This window comes from Vigna angularis, chromosome 1, assembly GCF_016808095.1.
Source record: "Vigna angularis cultivar LongXiaoDou No.4 chromosome 1, ASM1680809v1, whole genome shotgun sequence".
NCBI lineage: Eukaryota > Viridiplantae > Streptophyta > Magnoliopsida > Fabales > Fabaceae > Vigna > Vigna angularis.
In genome coordinates, this window is record NC_068970.1 from 61,307,004 (window position 1) to 61,323,052 (window position 16,049).

Here is a 16,049-nt window from a genome sequence, read left to right on the forward strand (position 1 = left end):
TTTTTAGATTAAGAAATGCATTGTATATTGTGTAATTCGTAATAAATTTTGAAAAAGTATTTTCGGATCTGAAAATATATAGCAACTTGTGCAATACATAATACCTTTTTCACACTAAACAATTCATAATGCATTCAATATTCCCATAGTTTCTTTTTGCCCATCCATATATGCATGGAAAGTCCAAATTGTCCACCCAGTTGAAAACATTTCGCAATGCATAATTGAAAAAATTCACCATAATTTAAAAATATATTCTAGATTGTAAAATTTCAAAGTCATAAATATATTTTAAATTGCACCGTTTTTTAATTTAAAAATATATATTAAATCGTATAATTTAACTTATGTTTTGAAATCATACAATTTAAAATACATTTCTAAGTTACAAAATCTAAAATGTATTTTCATATTTGAAAATATATTCTAAATTATGTAATCCATAATTTAGAAATATATTTCAGAATCCAAAAATATATTTTAAATTATACAATTCAATACATTTTCTCAAACTATACAATCCAAAAATCATAAAAATAAAAATAGACCATATTAACCCTCGAAGAATACTAAAATTGTTCACATTCAAGGAAACAGGGAATTGAAAGAAACTAAGATATTCTACATGACTGGTTTGTGTTTGAGATTGAAAACTAGAAAAACATTTTGTCAATTCTTCATATGTATGATGATACTACACAACACAAGATCTTCAAATTATTCTTCAAATATACACTTTATTAAACAACATTACTGCTTGTGGCACAATCAGACAGAATTTTTTTACACTCTATCTAGTTACCAAGAATACAAACTATCAACATTTGGGGAAGCTGCCGCTGGAACACCCTAACTTGTTACTTCCTAGTTTTCTCTCTCTCAGCATCTCTGTCATTGGCCTGGACGCATAAATCAGTGAGATGTGATGCTTCCAGAGAAAATGCCCTCTTGAAAAATTCATATGAAGCAAAAAACAGTGATCCTTGCGTCATGTACATAATCAACCGTGGAATCAACCCCCTGATGACAGCCATACAAAGCACACAAACAAAAAATGTCATGGTGCAATTTGCATTTGAACAGAGATCCCAGGAAGGTAAATAATCAGTGGCTCCTATAAAGATGTTTTCTTCTGAACTAAATGACAGTGGCAAGATACAAGATATTATTACCTGTACAAGCCTTTCACACCTTCACCCTTACTAATTTTTTGGAGGGCGTGGAGCACACTATCGTATTGGTTTGCAGATCCAGGAATCTGCAGTGCACTCACTTTGATCAGAATCATGAATTAATAGTATAATGATATTCGTCGACCAAGAAAAAAGAATAACAGATATTATACTTTTTAAAATAAAATTTGAAAAATAACAAATAGAAATCATATTACAAGAATAGCATGATAAACAATATCAGCCTAGAGTTAAGAAAGGTTATCATCAGCAACTAATTAGATCGTTGTACCAGATTCTACTTCAGTAGTACCAAAAAGAATTTATACAATTGAAGGTTTTGCTTATAACAAACCTGTGTCTGTAATCTAGTCTTGATCACATCAAAAGGAGTTGTGAATAAAGCAGCAGTAGATCCAGCTAATCCTCCACATACTAACTACAAAAATTCATAAAAGCACCCTAGTCACATTCATCAGTGAGCAAATAAATGATGGTTAAGAGCAAGGAACAAATATTAGCTCACAGTTTGAAATGTGTTGGGTTGAATACTTGGTGGCATCACTTCCTTCAAACTTTCATATGTGTAAAACTACAATTGGTCACAGAAAATAGCAATAAATAAAACCATGGTTTCTGAAGCACTTGGAAAACCAATCATAAAAGACTAAGTAATATTAGCAAAGGGGATTTGAGAGAAAACGTCAATAATCACAACAGCCTCGAAGAAAGAGATGAAAATCCTCATGGGAATAATGAATCTTTAGTATCAGGGTAAAAGTTGAGAGCCAGGAAGGAGAATGATGAATTTTCAGTAAGGGCTTTAGGACATGCGCTACCAAAACCTCATGCAAACAACCTCCTCCCTCCTTGGTGGTGATAAAAGGCTGTCTGTATCAGCTTCTTTAGTAAATTGCATCAGATATGAAAACACCAACTGACCTTGATAATTGAATGTGGAACATTCCGGCATAGTACAGCTATCCAACCTGAATATAGGGAGGTAAAACCCCCATTTCTGATAACTCCAACCAATGCATCCCTGCACAGATATACTCATAAGACCCAGCAAGTAAACTTAATACAATTTATACAGGTCTTACAGGGAAAAGTTCCAGTTAAAGTTTGAACCCATGAGCCTATGCACAGACATAACAAGCATCTCTGAACAACAGGGCACACATATTTGAAATGCTCAAATATATAAAGTAGGGGGTACTCAAAGCAAGCAGTTCTATGTCAAGAAAGGTGATGATATTACAAAAAACCAAGGCATACCAACAGTTGCGATAATGAGAACGAACTTGCATCTGCTGCTTTATTCGATCACTAGGAGTAAAAATGAAAGATGTGGCAATGCTTGCACAACCACCTCCTACACAATGGGCAAAAGAATGATACTCCTGCAGAAAAAGATGGTTGAAACCTCATTCATGCCAATAAACATTTAAAAATAATAACGACTCATTGATGTTTGACACTGATAAATTTAAAAAGGGATTACAGGAATCATTTGATTGCTCCACACATTCAATCTTTATTTATAATCGAAGGAAAATAAGTAAACAAAAAGGAAATCTGAAAAAAAGTCCTAATTACAAGTTTCCCTATTACAAATAACGAAGAAGATCTTTTACAACATTTACAAGTTTAGTTTGCAGTTTCTTCCACCTAGATGGTAGCACGTGAAGAAATAAGGGAATCAGGAAAAAGCAAAGCACAAGACAGCAAGGGTAACTTACTTCAAACAACTCCACTTAAATGAGTAGAATATAGAGAAAGATGAGCTACCTTTGGAAGATAAGGAAGCAAAGCTGCTTTGACTGATTCATAGGAAAAGGTATAAACTGCAGAAATTGGAGCTGAAGATGCAATATTTGTGGTAATTCCACGATATAGTCCAAGCAAACCTGAAATTAGTCCATCATCTGTGTGAAGAAGCCATCTAGTGGGAGATTTAATTCAAGAGGGAAAGTTAATCTAGATGAAATGATACATATAAGCTACACAGATACCTAAAAAGAAGTTATTTCTCTTAAGAACAAACCTCTATCAGAAACAATTGATTTGCCAATGTAAAAGATGGACCGGTGTTCAGCACGGCATGATTGAATAACTGTCTTAATTGTGTCAACAGGATGCAGACAAAGGCTGACACATACACCAGCTAACGCCCCAGAAAAAGCATGTTCTGGCTTGGCTTGGGAATTACCAGGCTTCGGATGGGTTGCAGAGAAAGTCTGAAGCTTAGGTTCATCATTAGTTATATCCAACAAATGCCTTTCTTGGACTTCCAGTGATTCATTTTCATCAATGCCATGTTGGCACTGCTCAGAAGCACTAGTACATGAAGCTAAACTGTCAATGTGACAGTCCGCATAGATACTACAAGAAAGTTTCTGACAATCACCAACTTCTGCATTAGCATGGGGTACAGCTTGCAGAAAATAGCCAGAACACAGAGGGCTAACTATTCTTGTGATCGGAATTGCAGCATTGGTCAATGATTTACTTTGGTGTGTGATTGAATTGCACACATCCCTCTCCTCGTTTGCCAATGCAGGGGTGCTTGTATGTAAGGAAATGCCACCGCCAGAAACTGAGGAATTAGCTTCCAGGTTCTCAAGCTGGGCAACATTCATTTGACAATTTAGCATCTTGACAGCATTTCTACATGCCCACCGATATACATTTCCAGATTTAAATGACATTTCCTCCCTCGCAAGTTTCATTCTTTTACAGTCTTTATTTGTTATTTTATCACTAGCCTTTAAAAACCTCTGGAATAAAGAATGGATATAATCTTGACTTTCATTAGGAGATTCAAACACTAATATCTTCTGCATTACCTTAGGAAAATCCAATCTTTCCCGCACAATCTTTGCAGCACCCGCGGTAAGAGGATAGAATTTAGTGCCATTCGAAGTATATACCAGGTTATTCTTTCTCTCTCCAATGTTATCCAGAAGTTTCTCTTTTGAGAATCCGTTATCATCCTGATTCAAATTTTCCTTTGGGAGTAAAACCGAAAGCGATTGACTTGCAGAATCGCATACCTGACCAATTGCAGAGATGAGCTGAGCTGTGCTCAGTATCTGAGGGGACTTCGGTTGACAACTTCCATACTGTTGCTTACTCTCGTTCTTGGAAAGAGAAGGCGAATAATCTACACCCGAAAGATCCGTCTGCGTGGACGCTCCTCCGTGTTGAATCCGCCAATATTTTATGGACTGAGGATCATTTTTGGGTGATTTATTGCTTTCAGACATATTCCTAAAATCCTTTGTCCCCTTCAAGAATCAGATAGCCCAAAAATAACTGGATAGAAAGGGCCTGTGAATGAAACTACAGTAACTATCAACAAACTACGTTAACAGCCAAATGTCGATAACACCATGAACTGCAAACTATATTAACTGTCAAGTGTCAATTATACAAACACTTAGCTCTCAGTCACACAATCTCTAACTAAATCGAAAGAGCCAAGAAGTATCGTAATTTCAGAACCTATGACTAAGGATTGACTGACGAAGTTCCAATCTTGAACCTTCCCCACTTGTTTTTCTTGGGAATTTCATAACAAGAACCTCGTTGGTCAAGCTTATGAGTTATGGTTATGATACACACATGGAACACGAGAGACAATTTGAGAAACACTAAACAGCAGTCTTTTTAACTGTTAATTTTTTTTTTCTCATTTGTGTGAGGATATAGAAATGAAGAGAATGGCACCCGAATCAAAAGTGGGAACATTAATTGAGCTAATTGAATGAGGAACTCTGCACAAGAAGAAAATTAGACAACGAATTAATTTATCGGAAAAAATGAGAGAGAAATAGAGAGAGAGAGAGAGAGAGAGAGAGAGAGAGAGAGAGAGAGAGAGAGAGAGAGAGAGAGAGAGAGAGAGAGAGCTGAGAGTGAAAGTTGACGGAGACTGAAAAGTGAAACCTTGATGAAAGCTATGGTGGGTGAGAAGTAGAAGAATCTCTGAAATTCATTTTTTCGAAGAAAGGGTTTAAGCAGCTGAAGCTGAACAATTCAAGGCGTGCGCAATTTGTTTTCTGTGCAGAAATTTTGTTTATCTTTTTATTCTCTTACTCTTATCTTTTCACCACCTCCTTCTCTATCTTTTTTTTACATTGATTCATTAAAAAAAGTAAATAAAGTTATAACACCAATTGTAATTAAATGGCCATACTTTAATTTTAGACTGATAGAAAGTAATTTATGTTTCAATTTATTTATTTTTACCTTTTTACAAGCATTTTATTTATATGAATTGGAACTAGTTTTGTTATTTATCTGTTAGTGAGTTTTTAGAATGATAAAAGTAAGAAAAGAAATGTCTGAGCCCGGGTTCGAACCGGGGACCTCTAGTGTGTGAGACTAGCGTGATAACCAACTACACCACCCAGACAACTATGATGTGTGTTGAGCTTAAATTTATATTTTATTCCTTATTATTTAGTTTACTTTTAGAGTATTTTTTTTGGGTGAAGCAATGAGACTTAAATTACTAAAATCTTTCACTGCTCTTAACATTCTATTTTATTCCACCTGGCAGAAACCCTGGTGAATTGCGGATTAATATATTGAATAAACAACATAAAAAGAAAAAGAATAGGCTATGTATTGGTAGTGTAAACAATTTACAGTATAATAATGTATGCCTGGATAAACTTATTTACAACAATTTGTTATAGGAAAAAAACATGAAAAGGGTTTTCATAATTTAAAATTAACTAAATGGATAAGTCAATTTATAAAAGTTATCTTATACAAATTCTTATTTTTTTTTTCTGGATAATGATACTTTGAAAACATTTTTTTAACAATATTTTAACATCATTTACGTGTCATTATGTGATTGGTTCAAAATTATTCCACAATCAATAATAATAATCATAAACACCAACATGGACCAATCACAGAATGACACATAGATGGTGTTAAAATGTTGTCAAAAAAATATTGTCAAAGTATCATTATCCTTTTTTTCTCCTTAATTAAATTAGTTTATGCACAAGTAAAAATTTAAAATTTAAAGAAGTTATATAAAATCATCTTCAAACTAATTTTAAATTATAGGAAAAAACTAGTTTGCATTTTTATTTTGTTAGAAGTTCCTTAGCGGGAGAAATTTGTTCAAATAATTACACTTACTTATTTATTGACCTTTTACTTACTCAATCAAGAAGGTTAACAAGAGTGTTTCGATTGGTGTAAAAAAATTGTATTCATAATACATGGTCATTAAACTCAATAAAAAATAATAAATTATATGTATGGTAACCGTAAAACAAATGTAGACCATTTAAATGCCTCGATTTCAGAATTTTAGAAATTTAAAATAAATATGATTTTGACTAGTAGAGATTTGTAGATTCCAATCAAATCCATTTAAGGTTAAACATATAAAACATCTTTATCAACAAATTACAAAGATGAGAAAATTGTTCAATTTACATCTCCAGTTTATTTTTTTGAGGCAAAACCTAACACCTAAACTGTGACTCAATTTTAACCATTCCAGTTAGTGGTTTCAAATGAAATGTTTTAATGCTTGATGAACTTGTCACATTTTCCCATCTTCTGCTACATATACAACATGGCAGATAACATTACTGAATGAGAAGTTGTAAATACAGCAGATTCAGTAACATGGCATAAAAAGGCCATGGTGCTTTTTTACATACAAACTGATTACAAGCTAGAGTTTGCAAATCGCCTCGTTCAATAACAGATTGAAGCTGCTGAAATGAGCTGAACCTCGAGCCTTGAGTACAGTGTAATTAGAATGAGCACCTAACATAAATAAAAAGCTCCTATAGCTATGTTAAAAATAAGCACTCTACAGCATCCAAGATGCATCCTAACTATTGCCAACGTTTAAGGGGCTTCGCCGAAGAAGAGCTACTGGCAATGGGTTTTCTAACACCTACATGCAATACAGTAAATAAGAAGCAGCAATGCCAAGGGAGATTGGGTTTCAGATCAATTTAAATAGGGATGTGAGAGTAAAATATTAGACATAGCAGAATAAAAGGGTAGGTTAATTGAATATACATACTTGACGGAGCCTTCGAAGAGGTTTTGCTTAATGATAGCCTAGAAGGTATTGTCCGCATTTTTTGTGAGGCTTGAGCAGCTTTAGGAATTCTGGATGGCATAATTGGCCTGCATTCAATCAAACAAATTGAGATCCGATCCAATTTAAATAGGATTGGTAACAGCTCCTACGCAAGTAACTTGACTTTAATTTTCTTTTCTGCACCTCCAAACTTCCAATATTTTTAATTTTGCCATTATCTTTATTTTAGATGTCTAGAATTCTAGAATATATTCTTTTCCGAAATGCATCATATGGAATGTATAAATAATGTTTATGTTTATTTTAGAAAATTCTGGAAAGTACATTTCGAAAGATATTTGATCCTATTCTAAAATGCATAATTAAAATGTTTGACACTGTTCCAGATGATGTATTATCAAAATTTCTCACCGCTTATTTATTTAGAATGTGTAATATAGAAGTTTTTCAATACATTCTTGATAGTATTTTTCGGAATGATCAAGGATTTCAAAAGGGTAATTTGTTCATCAAATTATTTATGCACAACTTCAAATGAAAGGGCATACATTGTAGAGCAATCATTGTTGTATTATTCTCACCATTGCATATTACGATAGAATATGTGCCTCATAAATTTTTAAAAGAGGGAGGAGAGAACTGACTTTTCTGTGCTTTCAGCTGGAAAATTAATGATTGTGTTGCTGTCCTTCACTGGTGTCGCTTCAGCTGCCTTCTCGAGTTCAGGGAAAAGTGTATACTCCACAATACTACTGATTGAGCCTTCGGTTTCGGTTCCCATTGAAAGACCACCATCAGATATGTCACTTAATCTCTCCTCCGAATCTGCATCTCCAAATCTTAATAGGTCAGTGTCCTCATTGAAATTTTGACTGATATCATCTCTGGCTAATTTCAACCGAAGGGAGCTGGACTTGTTCCTGAAATCATCCATTGATTGATGAGAACCAGCTTCAGAATGCTTATCACTGTATTCTGAGCAGTTATCCATGTCAGAAGCTGCCTTTCCATTCACTCTAAGGCTGCTCATTCCCGAACGTCTTGTGCTATTTCGGGGAGTCCCTACGGAGAGTCTCCTTGGAGATGATGACCTGTGTCTAACTGAGATCATGCCATTATTTGCACCATTTTGATTTGCTTTGAGCAACTGTAACTGCTCAATCTCTTCATCCTTCCTTCCAATAACATCCTTGAGAGATACCAACTGCAAGAATAACATACAACGTCAGTGTGAATTTATAAATGATATTACAATCAGCTCAAGCTACACAAGAGTGATAACCTGAATAACGATAGGTCATAAGTCTAAAAACAGACTAATAACTAAAATCCAAACTCCTAACATCTGGTATTTTTCTGATAACGTGACATTGACTTCACTTCCATCAACTAAGCTATGTACAATGCAAATGAAAAATAGAATAAACCTGCTCCATAAGTTCTCTCACATCCCTTCCCTCTTTGTTGCTACGAGCAGCGCCTAACTCAACGCCAGAAACCCTTTCAGCAAACTTCAAGGTGCTTACAGTTTCAGAATATGAAGCAACATCAGGATTAAGCTGAACAAACATAAGGGTTTTTGCTTGACCGCCTATAAAATAAAAAGGGCAAAAGCTATTGCAATTCAGCAAGCCATGAAAATAATATACTTAGATCAACTCAAACAAATGAAATTAAACATAAAACTGTAAGTTAATTCCAACAATGGCAACATTTACCTAACGAACTCTGAAGAAGTTGGGTCAATTTACTATTTCTATATGGCACATGTGAATTCTTTTGTGATAGGGCAAATATCACATCTCCAAGTGCAGATAGTGATTTATTTATATGTTGAGCCTCCTTCAGCCTATCTCCAGTTGCTTCAGAGCGATCCACTCTTTCACTTCCTGCAAGATCTACAAGATGCAGACATCCACGCAACAGTGTGTTGGTCTTCAAATCCGTTCCTCGGACATGAACAGAGAGAACACTATCATGTGATTTCAAAATAAAATGAGTTTTGTGTCTTCACAATTGGAAAATTGATAATAAAAAAAATCTTAAAATTGTGGATACAACCTGTGTGATCGACTACTTCTTTCATTCAAGGCTGTTGCACTAGTTGCTCGATTCATCAACCCAGTATTCATCAACTCAAGGACATCTGCCATAGAATTTACAGAATGCATACTTGCATCAGGAACAGCCAACCCATTTGGTTGGGCAGTATTCCAAATCCCGAGTGTGTGCAAGTCAAGGAAACAATACTTCATTTTGTAAATGGATGATAAACATTGTTATGTCTAAACATAACCACAGTTGTAGATGGTAGAAAACATAAATGCATGAAGTAAATAAATGAATAATATTAATATGACAATACATGAATAAGAATGCAAGCTTAATTATCAATATAAAGAGTAACGTAACTAATAATAAAAAGGAAAGCCCAGTGCACAAGACTTCCATTATTGTGGTGGGTCTGGCAATATACAATAGACAAAGGAAAAGGATATCTCTTTTGAGGACCATTGCTTGATAGTAAATCACGAACTTGTTCGTTATAAATTTCAACCATTTGAACTCCAACTTCATAAACAATAGAGCTTCTCCTAGTCTGGGAGATATGGAAAAGATCATGAAGTGCCCGATAGTTGACTCCCCAATCTGATTTTGATGATAGGCCAGGTCCGCTCTAGTAGAAAAGCAACTACTGAGTAAAGTAGCTAGATACATGACATAAATAAAGTATCAAACAAATTTAATTCATACCATTGTATATGTCTTTCCTGAACCAGTTTGACCATAGGCAAATATACAAACATTGTACCCATCAAGAACAGATCGAATCAGTGGTTGAGTGTCCTTGAATACTTCCTCTACAAAAAGAATAATTGATGAATAAGTTGAACGTTACAATCAAGTAATAACAATGTGAAATACAAATGAAAAAAATGCAGTACCTTGACTTGTTGCTTGACCAAAAACCTTGTTAAATTTAAATAGTTTACGATTTTCCTTTCCATGTTTAAGAGGATTGCTAACAACGAGTTCTCCATCATCCCCAACAAACTCAATTGTTGTATGGCTTTGATTTTGCCCTGGAAGAAATGGTCTAATACGACAATACACCCTTATATTACCTATCCATAAAATGATTTAGAAACAAAACGAAAAATAAATCAGACTATCAATCAAACAGGGGCTCAAAAGTTCACGACCTGAAAATATAAGCACCGTGTATTACCTTTCAAATCTTGAACTTCATTATACAATTTCCTATTTTCTGCTAGAACTACATGATAATTTTCAGCAGCCTCAGCTAGACCTTTCAACTTGGTTCCTACATATACACATCTTGTAAATTGTAAATACATCTAATCCATTATAAGCAACAATAAATCATGAAAAGTTAAGCATTGTACCCTACCAAAGTACTTGAATTCCTCTAAGTAGCTTCTTTTTGTTTTTATTACATCATCTTTGACAGACTTCATGGATGCTCTCAGCTCCTATAAAGCATCAAACTATACGGTATAGCACATGAAAAATAATTGACAGCCTTAGAGAAAAGCAATACAAAGAAGCAAACCTGGAAAACTCCAAATTGGAAATTTACGATAGTTTGATAGCTATGTTCTTTATTCTTCCAATTCAAAAATCTGGATTCTGAAAATGCCTCTAGTTCCTTCACTTGCTTTCTTGCATCTGCAAGATGAAGCTTAAGTTCCTCTATCCTTTTTTCATATTCAGCTTTAGATTCAGCAACAAGCAATTCTAACTCTGAAACATGTTTTTCATGTGTTCTTTTGGCTATTTCCAAATCTTGCTTCAATGCAGAAATTTCAATTTCACTACGAACTTTTTCTTTCTTTAAATGAGAAAAATCTTGCTCTTCAAGTCTCTTCTTCTCCTCAAATTTAGTTTGTTCAGCCTGCAAATCGTACTGAAGATAGAAATTATTGCAGCCAGTTAGTAGTAATCAACAGAAATCACATTTCTAATTGGAAAAGCTACATGTTTTGAAATCTCTAAAGCCTATAAATACATTTATACATAAACCCAGTCACTTCTTTTATTCTTTTCACTGTGATGAAAGGGAACACTACTTCAAAAGATGCACACTTCACTATAGGTAATAATCACACATTTAACCCTTTTTACCTGCATAAAACATAGGAGACAAGTGTATATCTGTGTCTGAGCAATATAAGTGACATACTTATCATTTTAGACTATTTAAGGAATGGCAACTATTAGTTATTCACCCAAATCAAGAACTTTACTCTAGAATGCAAACTTAAATGAACCAACCAATCACTTGATCTTCTTAAATTCAAGAAATGCGTATGTGCATACATGTGTATGTCTGTAGATAGATAAATCGGGAGAGAGATCAGGTTCCTCTCTTCAATAATCACGTCTATATTTTAAATTTTATTAACTCAACTGTTAATTAAAAATATTTTATTTTGTAGATCAAGCTCATACCTTTCTATAAAATCTTAAAAATTATTTAATGTTTAATTAAATAAAATCAATCTATTGTATAATATTTTTTTAAACTGTAAGTACATTTTATCTTTATATCAGATAACTACAAAAGTCTGATTTACCAAAAATTTGGTATGCATGATCGTTGAGTTAACATCAAAATTCAATAGTTGGATTAACAAAAATTAATGCATGCAAACAATTTCGTTGATGGAAGTAAATTCAGTAACTTGATATCTCATCGTATATGTACACAACACACACATAAGGAGACAGTGGTGAGTGAGTTGCATTAGTGTAAATCATGTCAACTATTATACCATTCAATTTCTTCAAATTGGATAATTTTATCTCAACCTACTGTTGGATTGAAAGTTCCTTTCGTGGGGGTCATATCCACAAATTTTATTATTAAGCCAAATTATTTGATACATCGTCCATATACATCAAAATTGATATAATATATACCTTTAAAACATTAAAAATATGAATAATTTGATTGTGATCTTATTGATGTTCAATTTTCACAAAATTGACACAAACAAACAAGGTAATATATAATTATATTTCAATGATTGGATCAATAAAACTCATTCCATATAAAGGAATTGAGGGCGTAATAATTGGTGTAATTTGATTCCCCTATATGTGTGTGTGAGTAAAAGCAATAACAATAATGACAACACAAGTAGTGTGTAAATTTAACAAAAACAACGATTTATATTGCTAGGTTGTTTGGTTATTTTGAATTCAAAGATAAGGCTTGAGATAGGTTTGCACCTTCAATTGCTGAACCCAACTTGAAAGAATCTGCAGAAAGTGGAGGCAGCTTTAAAAGAAAATTAGCAGATAGCAAAAATATAAAAGAACAGTAAGGCATTGCCCCCAATCAATCAACAACAAAAAATACCTCATTCTCTTCAGTTGTCCCTACTGCCAAGGTCTCAAGTGCATGTATTCTTGTTTGATATTTTCCCTCACGAGCTTTGAAATGATAGTTTTGCTTCAGTTATGCAACATAGTTAAATGGTCATTGTTCAAGAACAACTAAAAAACCTGATATTCTACAGTGGAAATGTGAAAAGAAATGTAACTTTACATTTTTCATGCTTTCAGCTTGATTCGAAAAGCGCAACTCAATTACTTGCAGAATTTTCCTCAACAAGCATGCAGCACGATGAGCCTAGAAATATATAAAAATGAAAAATTCATCTATTTCTGAGAGATAATCAAATTTAATTTTGCTTGAACAATGTAATAGCACTTTCTATTACTTATTATAGAAGTATTATGTCCAGTTACCTGAGGTACATCTCCATTTTTCCTTTCAAATATATCACTTAGGATCCTTTTTCCTATATTAAAAAGCAATTGAGTTGAGACACTCTGCAAGAAAATTTTCGTTAATGTATTAGGGTCACATGAGTTAACAGCAGCAACCAAAGGGAATCATTACACACAGAGGGAGAAAGGGAGAATATTATTCAAATAACTATAAATGTGAAATCATTTAATGTATGAGAAAAAAGAAAGGGAAAGTTGATAGAGACAAATTATCTCATCACTCACATCCAAATTGTTTAATTTCAATACTTCATTAAAGTTGGCATCAGAATAATCTACATGCAACCCTTTCTTCAAGTGGAACAGTTCATTAGACTTTATTCCAGTGTGATCTACGGATGCAATTCCATCTGGATAAAGAAAATAAATGCTAAAACATAAATAAAATGTTTAAAAAGATATAGAAACAAAAATATCTAAACAACAACCAATCCTTGTTATATTAGGTGACGCCATATACATGGATCACATGGCATCTTTGTACTCCTAAGAATATTCAAACATGTAATCATCTACCAAGAGCAGGGCACTTTTTAATTTATCACAATACCTGATCCAACAGAACCATCAAAAGCATGTTGAAATTTTGAAGCATCCTTGAGGCAACTGTCACTTTCCTCTGAGGACATTAGATTTGATTGGTCCCACCTCTTTCTAGAACAACTTTGGATATTTTCTCGTGCAGCATTATAAGAAAAATGAGTTTTTAGAGTTTCAAGACACTGCAACACAGGCACCATGGATCCCTGCATACATTCTCAGGCCTCATTAAATTACTACGACAAAACTTGCCGAGTTTAGTAAAGAAAAATGGAAATTGAGAATCATATTTGGAGCCAACCAGCTTATTTTAATACACAAAGTCCAGTTTCAGCATTAAAAAAAGAAACTGAAGTATACATAACCTCAACCATAAAATAGTAGATATCACAATCAAATTGTTCAGTGAATCTCCTTCATTATGCGACAAACAAAGATGAAACAAACCTTCTATTTCCTATGTAAAGACAAATAAGGTATTTATCTAGCCAACCCATCTAGAGTCAAGGACAGCCAATTAAATTCAAATATATAAATGACAATATCTCAAAGTACATCGCATAACAGAACTTCTTATACCTGCTGTAGGTCTGACAATTCAAATCCAGACAATCCCAATTCATCCAAAGCTACCAGAAACCTTTTCACACTGAGTAGCTCATTCAAAGAACCATTTCCCTGAAGTCAAAAGTGAATGCCTTAGCTTAGAAGAAAGAGGACAAAAGTAAACAAGCTCTCTAACTTAATGTCTGCACATTAGAAAACAGAGACTATTAAACATAAAAAAAAAAAACACACACACACACACAAAAAAAACATAACACAAAGTATATAACAGAACTAAGGACACTCCTACCTTCACCGAACCAGGAACCAGATTATCCAAAATGCTGCATAACACAGATCCATCCCTCAACCGTGCCCTCAACTCGTCCTCCGAAGTATCTAAAGGCAGATTAAAGTTAGGAAGCACAGCATTTATCCACTTCACCAGTGACGGAAGCTGCTGACTACCTGAATCCATATCAAAATCAGTGTTGTAAAGGCGAGGTGAACAAAAAATTCAAACAAATGTATCATTATAGAGAAGTCATCGGAACTCCTATTTGTTTAACACCTGCACGATGAAACCCATTACCGTTGTTAATTCCCCCTTTCCCCCACCCCTCCTGCTCCCACTGCATACTCGATTTGGACCCTCCTCGCCCCCTTTATCAATAGCACCTACAAGGCCACAACACATAATGTTAATAGTCCAAACAAGCTGACACCTCATCACAGGAGAAAAAATTAACCAAAAAACACCGAACATCAATTCATCCAATTTTTAACCAATAACATCAGAGAAGGACAATGATCGCAACAACACACTCTTTGCAGTAAAAGATTAAGAATTAGGGTTGATATCAGCTGCAATAAACAATCTATTCTAACTCCAGTACAACAAGGGTACTGCATTCCGTGAATAAAAGGTGTGTTATCAAGGTCCAAACGATTTCCTTAGGAACTGCAATCACGGAAAAGAAAAGGAGAACTAAATTTGACACACTAAACTCACCATCGAAGCTCCAAAATTAGCTAACACACTTATTATTATTATTATAACTAATATTGATATTTTCTGAATTAATTACACAACGAAATAAGAAAAAACAAAGATTAAGAGGAACAGATCGGCACGAACCTATCTCGAGAAAGCAATGAGAGAAAAAGACGAGCTCGTTCTTCGGAAAACAGAAATTGAATCCAACAAAAAAGACACAAATATTGCAATGTGGATGAAACAGCAATGAGAGCGGTTACAGATCGAGGAGAATCACGGGGAAATTGTGGTACGGAAATGAAAAATTTGGGGTTAGGAAAAGGAAGAAAAGGATTTAGGTGGTGGAGACAGTGAAAGAGTGTTGAAGGGAAGTTGAGTTGAAGCAATGGGCATAGCCTTTTCTTTCTTTTTTTTTTTTCTTTGTTGTGTTGTTTTCAAATGACAGTGTGAGGACCTGGAATTTTGGAAAATTTGGGAAAGTGTGAATTGAATTGGATTACAAGCCAAATAGAGAAATTTGAATCTTTAAGATTTTAACTACCCTTCCAATGTTAAATAATAACAAAAGAGTGCCTTCTTTTTGCAATTTTCTGATTTTGACGCTATCCGACCTCATTCTCGAATGCAATTCCCGCCGGCCTCTTTTCCTTTCTTAATTTAAACTAATCTCAATTATTTAAACAATAAATTGTTATAAAACTAATATCTTAATTCTTAATTAACCCACCACTTGCTTTTGGCCAAAGGTGTCTGAATCTATTATTTTAATGAGATTATTTTTTTTAGAAAAATGTAGATAACTGTTGCAAAGACAACAATGTGAGAAAAATGATAGGGTTGGATTTGTTACATACAATAACAAAAGTTGGATGTGTATTTTATA

General features: G+C 34.0%; 2 protein-coding genes and 1 non-coding gene across 7 annotated transcripts; all 3 read right to left on the minus strand.

The window, feature by feature from the left end:
• Positions 1-654: 654 nt before the first annotated feature.
• On the minus strand, positions 655-5,249 carry LOC108347638 (uncharacterized). Of its 4 annotated transcripts, none has more exons than XM_017587022.2 (9): positions 5,121-5,249; positions 3,220-4,951; positions 2,964-3,082; positions 2,451-2,575; positions 2,115-2,214; positions 1,699-1,764; positions 1,528-1,611; positions 1,173-1,258; positions 655-1,020 (listed from the first exon to the last, which is right to left on the minus strand). In XM_017587022.2, exons 2-9 carry the CDS (start codon positions 4,439-4,441, stop codon positions 858-860), a joined length of 1,965 nt encoding a protein of 654 aa, XP_017442511.1. In that variant the 5' UTR covers positions 4,442-4,951; positions 5,121-5,249; the 3' UTR covers positions 655-857. The 4 variants fall into 4 exon arrangements, with proteins under 4 accessions (XP_017442511.1, XP_052735482.1, XP_052735488.1 ...); XM_052879522.1 differs by having other exon boundaries at positions 3,220-4,505; positions 5,121-5,230; XM_052879528.1 differs by lacking the exon at positions 5,121-5,249 and having other exon boundaries at positions 3,220-3,799; positions 4,022-5,085.
• A 266-nt stretch (positions 5,250-5,515) lies between these two features.
• Positions 5,516-5,589, minus strand: TRNAV-CAC (transfer RNA valine (anticodon CAC)). Its single transcript has one exon. It is a non-coding gene; the product is annotated as a tRNA-Val (tRNA).
• Positions 5,590-6,772: 1,183 nt separating this feature from the next.
• On the minus strand, positions 6,773-15,674 carry LOC108347517 (kinesin-like protein KIN-14J). Of its 2 annotated transcripts, none has more exons than XM_052868262.1 (22): positions 15,308-15,674; positions 14,762-14,847; positions 14,480-14,637; positions 14,203-14,301; positions 13,634-13,829; positions 13,309-13,433; positions 13,042-13,125; positions 12,839-12,922; positions 12,650-12,742; positions 12,520-12,549; positions 10,838-11,191; positions 10,676-10,757; positions 10,493-10,588; positions 10,209-10,388; positions 10,018-10,124; positions 9,761-9,940; positions 9,325-9,488; positions 8,982-9,235; positions 8,691-8,854; positions 7,908-8,467; positions 7,243-7,349; positions 6,773-7,110 (listed from the first exon to the last, which is right to left on the minus strand). In XM_052868262.1, exons 2-22 carry the CDS (start codon positions 14,805-14,807, stop codon positions 7,049-7,051), a joined length of 3,225 nt encoding a protein of 1,074 aa, XP_052724222.1. In that variant the 5' UTR covers positions 14,808-14,847; positions 15,308-15,674; the 3' UTR covers positions 6,773-7,048. The 2 variants fall into 2 exon arrangements, with proteins under 2 accessions (XP_052724222.1, XP_052724220.1); XM_052868260.1 differs by having other exon boundaries at positions 14,741-14,847.
• Between the last annotated feature and the right edge of the window lie 375 nt (positions 15,675-16,049).

Bases quoted from the DNA above. Each gene is read 5' to 3' on its own strand.
- LOC108347638 (XM_017587022.2), bottom strand. From the start codon at position 4,441: ATGTCTGAAAGCAATAAATCACCCAAAAATGATCCTCAGTCCATAAAA. The intron at 2,215-2,450 runs GTATGCCTTGGT...ATATCTGTGCAG, and splicing joins TCTCATTATCGCAACTGTTG to GGATGCATTGGTTGGAGTTA. The intron at 1,021-1,172 runs GTAATAATATCT...GGCTGTCATCAG, and splicing joins GGTGTGAAAGGCTTGTACAG to GGGGTTGATTCCACGGTTGA.
- LOC108347517 (XM_052868260.1), bottom strand. From the start codon at position 14,807: ATGCAGTGGGAGCAGGAGGGGTGGGGGAAAGGGGGAATTAACAACGGT. The intron at 10,758-10,837 runs GTTTGCTTCTTT...GATGCTTTATAG, and splicing joins TCCAATTTGGAGTTTTCCAG to GAGCTGAGAGCATCCATGAA. The intron at 9,489-9,760 runs TATCCTTTTCCT...GACTTGCACACA, and splicing joins GCAATGGTCCTCAAAAGAGA to CTCGGGATTTGGAATACTGC.